Genomic DNA, 10,820 nt, shown 5'->3' with positions numbered 1-10,820 from the left:
AATGTTTTAGAGTTCAGATTCAGATATTAGCTGTGAAGATAAAAAAACATCCTGTGGAAGGCATGATTTTAGTCTGAAATGTTGTGTTTTTTACCGATTTTATAGTGAAGAGATCATAATTTAGCATTGGTAAAAATAGAATATGTCCTAGACTATTAAAAGCAGACAGTTTCTTGAAAATTTTATATCAAAATAATTATCTATATTTAATAATTTATAGGTATAGGTATCCTACTCCATAATATGTTTATTTTTAAGCATAGATAGCACCTGATCTAGGAGAGGCAATCTGAGGCACGTGCCCCGGGCGCTAGTCATTAATTTTATATTTTGCTTCAAGTTAAAAAAAATGTTAAATCCCGCACTGAGTATAGAACTTGTATTATTTAGTGTAGAGTAAGTATAAGGCCTATTTCTGGGCTACTGCAGCAGTCGGCTTAATTACATATTTATATGTAGGTACCTATAAATAATATGTAATATATTAAACCAGATTTCAGTCTTTAGTTATCATTCAAAATATTTTAATTTATTTTAAAATTGTTATACTTATTAAGTCATAACAGCGCTATACTGAGTAGTGAGTACTGACAGTCAAGAATAATTTTTACTTGCAGGAATAAAATTATAAAAGAATGAAATTAATTATTATTCTTTAAGTGTTTAGTTATTAAATATACATTAATGCCTTATAATTATTGTAACACTAGCGAACTATAATTATAATGAAATGACAAAACATCGTACAGCTTGATTTCTTAAAAGTCCATCGTTATTCATTTAATCGTTCATAACAAAATATCAAAATGATGCTCTTTTAACTATATCTATGATTATTCAATGAAGCAGAAAAAATGATTTAGTCAAATACCTTGGTGTTTTTCTAGATGAAAAACTAACATGAATACCCACATAAACAAAAAACTCACACAGGGATATGCCAGGATGAGAATCTTGTACCCTTTAATCAACCATAAATCAACCCTTCAAATGAAATTTTCTCTCCTTCTTTACACCGCAATAATCAGACCACTGATATCTTATGCCTGTTCTGTATGGTCCGCTGCCTCTGCCACTAAAATAGATAAAATCCAAATTTTACAAAATAAATTCCTAAGGATATGTCTCAAAGCACCATGGGTTCATGAGAAATCGTCAGATCCATAATGACACGGGAATACCCCTGATAAACACATGGATCAAAACCCAGTTTAAAAACTTCCACGCCAAACTAAAAACTTGAACAGTGCTCGTCATTACAACCTAGGAAGAAAAACCCTCAACAGATGACTACGTTAACTACCCCAGGACATTCTCCTAACAGACACTGAAGACTCACCATCAGAAAATGAAGATTACTATTAATATTATTTATTAATATAATATACTAGACCTCATTAACATTATTCTTTTTTTTTATTATTCTTTATTATTATCATTATATAAAAAACTAAAATAGTTGTAATAGCAGTAATAGCACAACATGTGCTAAAACATTTTAAATTGAATAAATAAAAAAAAAAACTATATCTATGCTCTTTAGTCTTTATCAACGATAATATCGTGAACTATTGTAAACTCATCGGGACGTCATGTCGGATTGCAATATTATAGGTTGGTGCGATATGGCTACACTGTTTTAGCCCCAATGGTCAATGATTTCTGATCTCATCCTCCCGAAAAAAAAAAAATAGTCTTATAATTACCTAATGTGTATTCTAAATTCTTGTCTTTTTAGCCCTTTTGCTCCAATTTTTGTTTAATAATAACATTTTCCTATCAATTGCCGATAGTTTTTTGATAATTGTGATTTATTGTTTGTTTGGTTAAATCAATGCAAAACAGCTAGTGACCGAAATATCAGCAATGCTTATATATGATTCATGAAAAATGGCCGATGATCAAATCTCTGATGAAGCACCGCTATTATGCAACGAATCTATTCAAAAACACGACGATATTAATAAAAAATTTAACTCTAAAAATGCCAAAAAAATAGCGCTATGCTTTGTGTTTTGGTTTATTGTTATCCATTCTTGTATTCATTTGTTTTATGGTAAGTATACAATATCAGACCTAGGTATACACAATATACTACTATTGATTCTATTTTCAAGTATTCATATTAAAATCTCATATATTTTTGTAGCAAGAGATTCTTGCAAATGGCTTCTATCCGATGGACGATACAAAGGTGACATGGGCTGGCAACCATATGGTTGCATGATGCATGATTATAGTGAATTGTAAGTTTAATTTTGGTTCAGTCTATTACTCAATGTATGGATTTGTTACTGCATTTAGTCTGCAGTAATGACTATTTGTAACTCCATAGCTGTCATAATATGCTTACATCAGATATCAATAATATTTAACAAATATGTGTAATAAATGAAACGTTTATGATATGATCAACTGATGAAAACAGTTTTTTTTTTTTAAGAACTAAATTGTATTAAACAATTGATTAAATTTAAATATGGATGGGCAAAAAACAACCAAAATTAATTAGTTATAGATTTATATAAATAATATTTCCGTGGCTGTTAATTTCTGTTAGAACTAAAGAATAAAAACAATTTTAATAGCCAGTTATTACTGTACTTAACGAGAAACGTCTTTTAAAAACAGTTAATTATTTTTTTTTAAGTGACATGGTGAGAAAAATATAAAAAATTAAGAAAATTAAATAAATTAATACTAAAAAAAATTTGTTTTGAATTACTATTTAAAACATTTAATTCCTTATCTTAAACATCATTATTTAAAAATAACATACTAAAGAATATAACACTATTTAATTTATTGTATGAGTATACTTTTGTATGCTAGTTTATATTTTCTTTTACATGCACATACAGGGGCGCATTAAAGATTAATATATGGGGAGGCAAATTTATTTTGTGTCATTGGTATATTTTATGAATATTTATATGAAAATATGAACTACTTAAAACAATTTTAAAAAACACTTCCACCCTGGGGCAAATTCCCCTTTAATGTGTCCATATGCACATATATATAAAATATTTATAATTTAATACAGTCAAATTTTTTCTCAGTTTCTTTTGAATCATATTATATTATTATTTAATAATTTAATTTTGTGAAAACAATTCAAGCATTCCAGTCTATCTGTCTGAGGCAAATTGTCTCTGCCCCTTGGTTTATCACAAATAATAACCTACACAAATATCTAAATATTCCGTCGCTCTCACAACTAACAAAGTTCTATTACATCTCCTTTCACTCGAAGTTAATCCAACACTACAATCCACTAATAAAACTCCCATCTTCTCTAACAATCCCTGATAACCCCCAGAGACGTCTAACATACTCCTGGCCTAGAGACCTTCTACTTTAATCTGTCAGGTGGCACTACTGAGTGCCCTCCCCATCTGTCATTCTCGCTATATAAATACTATATCAAAATTACTTATACTGAATTGTTGTATAGATTGTAATTATATTTTAATAAAAAAAAAAAAATTATGAAACATTATTTTTAAGCAAATTGGGAGTGATGGCTATTAGTGCTATTACATACAAGCCATATTTCATAGTTCAATGTTTAAAATTACATGTTAATAAATAAAGCTGTTCACACGGTCACATTAAGATAATCATGATACATTGAAAACAATTAGATGCGCTTAAATATTCTAGAAGATAAGACTATTGAACAATGAAATATTGCTCGTGGGTAATGGCTCTAAGACCATCGGATTGCATTTTATTTATGAATATCTTGATATATTGAAGAAAAAAAATCATGAAATAATTTAAAACATTATGCTTAGCATGTTTAAATAATAAAACTTGAAAATTGAATGAGTATTTGTTAACATTAATTTATTAATTTTAAATTTAAAGAAGAATGTTATTAAATATTAGAAAATATTAATATTATGTAAATAAAAGAACTTCATTGTGTTATAAAGTCCCTTATTGAACACAAATAATAGAATCATTAAGTTAATAAAATAATAATTAATTGTAAACCCTATATTTATAGTTTTTTTATTCAATAAACTTATATTTTTACATATAATAATAAAACATTATATTTATTAAAATATTGATTTCAGAGATTGTAGCCGTTGCTTAAAATATTTAGCATTTAGAGGAAGTCATAATCAATTCAATTTTATTGGTGATTCTAGAATACTAGATATATATAATGCATTAATTCATACAATAGAACCAAAAGCACAGATGTTTAAAAGTTCAAAATTTACACCTCGTTATTCTGACTCTAATCATCAATTCCACGATAGTCGTCTGAAATTAGATATAAACTTTTTTGGAAGTCCATATGTAGATCCAATGGTCAAATATTTTAAAAAATTGAAAGCAAGTAAATTGAACATATATTCAAATATTTTTACCATGTATTCGACCTAAATAAAAATAAAATTTACAGTGATATATGATATAGGATGTAAATGATAAACCTCGAGTAATTGTAGCAGGAAGTGCTATTTGGCCCATCATTCAATCAAATGGATCCTTAAATGGTATTCAAGATTATATTGCTAATCTTACTCAACTAATTAAGGTATGAAAATATTAAGTTTAATTTATACAGTTGAAAATTAATTTCAATGTTATTAATTTTAGCCAATTAATGATATCTCATCAAAATCAATTGTGTTATGGGTTTTGCAAGATCCAGTTGAAGAGAGTAAACTTGATAATTCAATGTCTATGGTTACTAATAATTTAATTGATCTGTATAATGAAGCTGCAATGGATGTAAGTTAATAAAATATTTTGAACAATTTATTTACAAAATGTATTATAGTGAATTTCTTGAATCTGAGTATATGATCAGAAAATACTAATATAATTAGAAATAATATTTTTTCTAGTTGGAGTTAAGACTAATAGTATTAAAAATAATTTAGTATAGCAAAAGATAAAAAATTTTGATTTAATTTACTTTTATGCGCAAATATTATTTTAAAACATCTGTAAAAAGTTTTAACTAAGTAAAAAATATTAATACAGTTGTCATAAATTAATAATTATGAACTACAAAAATTAAATTATATAATGTATTATATTGTATTTATATTATTGTTTATACAATAGTTCATAATAACCTTTTACCCATCATAAAATATTATAGTTAATATTTAAAATATAAATATATTTTGGATTATCTTGAATTTATATTATAAATTATTTCTATTGTTAATAAATAATTATTAAATACATAATCAAAATTTTTTTTTTTAATTGTACAAGTATTAAGTAATAAGAATTTTGTTAATGAGTAGGTATTGAGCAAAAGTTCAGCTGAAATGTGGTGGAGTTCAAGACTTGTGTCTCAGGGTGAAATGAGTGATAGTCCAGATGGTCTACATTCTAGTAATGCATCTTTACGATTAAGAGCTCAAATATTGTTAAACTTATATTGCAATGATCACATGAATTTTAATGATGGTACCTGTTGCTCAAGTACTGAACCATATACTTCATTACAAAGTTATATGTTGATTTTTTTTATTATTTGGTGAGTAAATTTATTGTATAAACATTTTTAAATTTTTAATAATTTTGGGATATTTTTTTTTAGTATTTTTATTGGAATTCTAATGGCAGTTAGATATCGGCGAAATAGATTATCTAAAAATGAACCATGTTATGTAGTAATGATTTCTCTTTCAAAATTAGGTCTTATTATGATATATTTTTACTTATGCGACAGGTAAATTAATGATTCTTTTATTTAGTTGTTTAGAACATCTTATAATGTATAAACTAAATAATTTTCAGAACTAATTTTTTTATGAAAGAAAACAAATATTATTCTGATGCCAGTTTTTGGTTGCCTGTTGGTTATGTATTTGTCCTTGGTCTATTTTTTACTGAAGAAAGTAGATATACAAAAGTACTTCATCGAGATCAAACTGACGAATGGAAAGGTATTCAATTTAAAAAAAATTTATAAAATTTATAAGTAATTAAATTACAGATTATAAAAATATGTCAGATAAAATTATAAAGTTATTCAAAATAATTTGTTAAATATTCATATTAATTCATAAAATACCAATGATTTTTTATTATAAATATTTGTTTACAGTTTTAAACTATTAACTATTAAATTTTAAGTATATTTCTGTATAAACAAATAAAAATGTATTTTAGAATAATAATTATAGTAACATCATTTTTATTTCAACAAATAAGTTCAACATTTTATTTTTAGGTTGGATGCAATTAATAATTTTAATATATAATTTAACTGGAGCAAGTATAAAAACATCTATTGCAAATCATGTTCAAATATTGATATCTGCATATCTCTTTCTCACTGGCTATGGTCATTTTTATTATATGTGGCATAGAAGTGATGCAGGACTTACTCGTTACTTTCAGGTAATTTATATTAAATTTAATTATGTTTACAACATTTTTATTCATAATTTATATTTTCCTATTACATTCCTTTATCATTCTCTGGTCTTGTGTGAATTTTATACTACTGGACGGAGAACTGATAAAGGTGAGTGATGTGGAACAAATGTTTTAATTGTATAAATGAAAAATAATCGTATTCAAATTTAGTATTAATGAGCTTTATTAATATTTGAAATTTTTTTTTTTATATAAATATATATATTATTAAACATATTTTTTTTATTGTTGTAACATTGTATATTTTGTGAATGATCAAGTTAGTAAACTACTTTGGTAACTCACCAAGTTCATTTATATTTAAAAAGAAAAACCGATAGTCACTGTATACTGTAGGTTTCGAGTATATACTGTTATTGAGTTGTTAATAAATTGATGAGTTAAATTTATATTTTTTTTAATGGTTATAGAATTTTGAAGAAAAAAGACTAATCTTTATTTTTAATTGACAATTTTTTTAATTAAAATTTTTAAGCATATAACTGTACCAAGAGTAAAATCAACTTTATTATTAAAATGTTCAACTATATTTTTAATGAATTCTGATAGAGATTTTTTTTTTTTTAATTTTAATTTTAAAATCATTAATTTAAATTTATTAGTATTTAACAATGATTCTTAAAAGTTTAGATTTACTAAAGCTAAATAATTTTTTTTTTTTTACTTTATTTTAATGCAATTTCATGTCTTTTTATATACTAAACATTGATAATTTAATGGGTATATATAAAATGTATTTAATTTTTGGATCAAATGCCAACAAAATAGTTTTGCTAATAGTACTTATTTTATGATTGTATACATTGTTACATGTATTGAACGAAATTAAATTTTCTACTTTTACATGTATTATTAATTGCTATAGACCATAGGGGAATATAAAAACCCATTTTTATTTCAAAATAACAGTTATTTCCAGATTATCATTGTAACTGATATTGTTATATACAACTATAAATACTACACATAAAATACAAAACCAACCAAACACATTGCTTGGAATCGTTTTACCTGGGAATATTGTTATATATGGCATTGTAATAAGCGAATTCAACTGTAGTTAAAAAAAATTTATTTAGTTAATGTAAATAACATTTTTTGAATTTCAATGAAAACTATTAAAGAATTTATAAACTTCGGAGGATTGTAGTTTAAAAACTATAAAACTTAAACGATAATTTGAACATTAAAATTTTCAGAAAAATAAGCTATTAGAATCCATCAAAAATATGATTGTATTGCCTAAATAAATAAAGTTATTTTGAAATGATCTGTTAAAAGTAAAATTCTATATTATTGATCCATAATTATTAAAATATCTATATTATAACAACACAATACACTTGTATAATTATATAACAGATTTTTAATATCCAAATTTTTTCTGGATACCTTTGGGTGATTAAAATATACAAGCTATACCATAATATGATCAAATGTAAAATTTTAAATTTTGTACAAATTATTATGTGAACATAGTTTTAACTATAATTATTGATTAAAATTTAAAGTTAGGATGTTGATAATATGAACTTAAAACTTAAAATTAAAATATGTGTTCAATGTTTGTTCTTAAAACAATCAAAATTGACTTTGTTAACAGAAGCTATGTTTTATATTTGTTTTATTAAGTTTTGACTTCAACATTTATACCTGCTTATTAGTATCTTAATCTAATATTTTTGAGGTATAATAATTGTGCTCTTATGTGGTATCATCATCATGTATTTGTTTTTTCTTAAAAGAAAGTTTTATTGATACTATTACCTTAAATAATCATTTTTTTTTGTGTGTTTGGCATATACAATTGTGATACAATTCATATTTTAATAATCGAAAAGGTTTTTAAGTAAAGCAATTATTCAAATTTTAATATTTTTGAAAATCATGTTTTTGTACTCTATTTACTTATTATTATTTTTTAATGTATACTCATTAATGTTATTAAAAAAAAAAAAAAAAAATTATTAAATTTTAATATTTGTTCTTAAGATTAAATTGCTATTAGTTTAAATAAAAATAGAAAATCGGTTCATTGATAAGTTTGATTTTTAATAAAAAAAATAATGTATATGTGTATTAATGTATAATATATGTATCATATTTTAAACTAAACCAAATCTTAATAATTTAATTAATTTAATTTTTTTTTTAGATCTTATTTAGATTGAACATGTTGACTGTGGTCTTGTGTGTTTGTATGAACCGGCCATACCAGTTCTATTATTACATACCTTTAGTATCATTTTGGTTTACAATTCTCTATTTACTATTAATTTGCCCACCCCGTGTAACTGCAGCTTCATCTGAAATAAGGCCAGCACAGTACTTATATATAATTTTGAAAATCTTGGCTCTTTTAATTTTTATCACCATTCTTTATATGTCTGAGGTATGTTCAGTTATGATACCCATATTTAATGTAATTATAAATATTGTATATTAATTAGTTTTAATTTCTAGGTATTTTTTGATAAAATTTTCCTCACACGTCCATGGAAAGCTTTATTTGTGACTACAGATGATGATATTCATGAATGGTGGTATCGATGGAAACTAACTCGTTTTAGGTAACAAATTTAATAAATAAATTATAAATTATTTATGATATTTAATAAAATATTTTTTTAGCGTTGTTAATGGTGTAATACTGAGTTTTATCATCATCTTAGCTCAACGTTATAATTTAATTGATGACAATAATCACAGTAATTTAGTATTGCCTCGATTAGCCGTATTTTCTTCATTTATTGCATTCATTGGACTTATTGCCTCGACTGTTTATAATATTCTGTGTCAGAATAAAATGGAATGTTATGAATTATTGTCTTATACATCAGTCATTCCTGTAAGATTCAAGGTGTAATAATTAAAAAAAACTGTACTAATTCAATATTATTTTTATTTTCAGATTATTAGTTACATTATATTAAGAAATGTTTCAGGCGTATTGAGAACACGTTTCTCTAGTTTATTTGCTTGGTTTGGGAGAATTTCTTTAGAATTAATGGTTTGTCAATGTCATATATGGTTAGCAGCCGATACTCATGGAGTTCTTGTGTTATTGCCTGGTTATCCTGTACTCAATGGTTTGATTGTTTCGTTCATTTTTATTTGTATTTGCCATGAGGTAATTATATCCCACTGATACTATATATTATTTTATATTTCTTTTTCTTTTTTTAATACAAATATAATTAAACAGTTACATGATATTACAACCAAATTGACGCCATATGCTGTGCCATCTGATCATAAAGATTTATTCCGTAATTTGATATGTTTTATCTTGTTGTTAATACCATTAGGAGCAAACGACGGTATGTTTTGAATACAATATGATCATGCATTCACAATAAATTGTCAATTGTAAAACTATTTTATGTTTTTAAATACCCAAAGTAGTATCATTAAATCTATATTTGTAAGATACTTTAATTTATAGGTTTTTTTTTATACTTAAGTTGTTGATTTATATAACCTATAAAAATTACTGTTAAATTATATTGTTATTATTAGTACTTTTAATTTCTCAGAATCAAATGTTTTGACACGAACAACTTACTTTATTATTTATATTATGAAATTATGATTATATTTTTTAAGTTAGTATTAAAATAATAAATATATTTTGTGATTTTTCTTTTGTTTTTGTAGTTATTTACTTAGATATCTTAGTGCCAAATCTATTAAAAAATTTTTTTTGTTCTACAATTTGCATGTAGAATTTTTCTGTATTGCCTATTTCTCCTCTATTCATTAATTATACTTGAGTTTCATAATTAAACATTATTGAACAATCATATTGATATTAGTATATATGATCAATGTACTATGTCAATTTATGACATGCTATTTAATTATTAAGCCTCTAAATAAAATATTATTTAAAACCAGTGCATTCAGAAAACACTAAATTTTAGATATTTACTTATTAATATTCCTTTTTATTTATAATTCAATGAGTAAATGATAGTAACAAACTCGGTAGTCGTCAGAAATTGCTGTTATAATTAATTAGTATAATGTGTGTATTATTATCATATGTGATGCATCCTCACATATTAGATTCAAAGTTTACAAAAATAGTATATTAGCTTAACTTTGAAAGTATACTTTTGTGAAGATACTGTGCTTTGTGAAATAGACAGTTTGACTTAATGTCTAATTATTAATTAGGTCTCTGGTGTTGATAGTGCCATAAAAACTTTTTTTTTTTATAAAGGGTAAACCTAGAAATTTAATAGCTGGTACTGACCAATCATTATTAATCATTATAACTTTTAAGTCTTTTGAATTAATCATACTACATAGAACAGTAAATTATTTAAATGTTTGTTAACTATTATTATTTTTAACCACCTTGCAACAAATTTTCATTCAGCAGAATATTA

At 24.4% G+C, this 10,820-nt stretch overlaps 1 protein-coding gene across 1 annotated transcript; it reads left to right on the top strand.

The window, feature by feature from the left end:
- Positions 1-1,674: 1,674 nt before the first annotated feature.
- On the top strand, positions 1,675-9,863 carry LOC112593437 (N-acetylneuraminate 9-O-acetyltransferase). The gene is made up of 14 exons (XM_025337830.1): positions 1,675-2,056; positions 2,150-2,246; positions 4,089-4,353; positions 4,439-4,558; positions 4,621-4,755; positions 5,283-5,518; positions 5,582-5,713; positions 5,782-5,930; positions 6,218-6,387; positions 8,582-8,818; positions 8,890-8,996; positions 9,058-9,274; positions 9,338-9,556; positions 9,632-9,863. Exons 1-14 carry the CDS (start codon positions 1,891-1,893, stop codon positions 9,755-9,757), a joined length of 2,376 nt encoding a protein of 791 aa, XP_025193615.1. The 5' UTR covers positions 1,675-1,890; the 3' UTR covers positions 9,758-9,863.
- Positions 9,864-10,820: the final 957 nt, after the last annotated feature.

This window comes from Melanaphis sacchari, unplaced genomic scaffold (assembly GCF_002803265.2).
Source record: "Melanaphis sacchari strain LSU unplaced genomic scaffold, SCAv2.0 Contig2046_pilon_pilon, whole genome shotgun sequence".
Taxonomy (NCBI): Eukaryota; Metazoa; Arthropoda; class Insecta; order Hemiptera; family Aphididae; genus Melanaphis; species Melanaphis sacchari.
The sequence above is the reverse complement of the archived record's forward strand: the minus strand, read 5'-3'. Positions and strand labels throughout refer to the sequence as shown.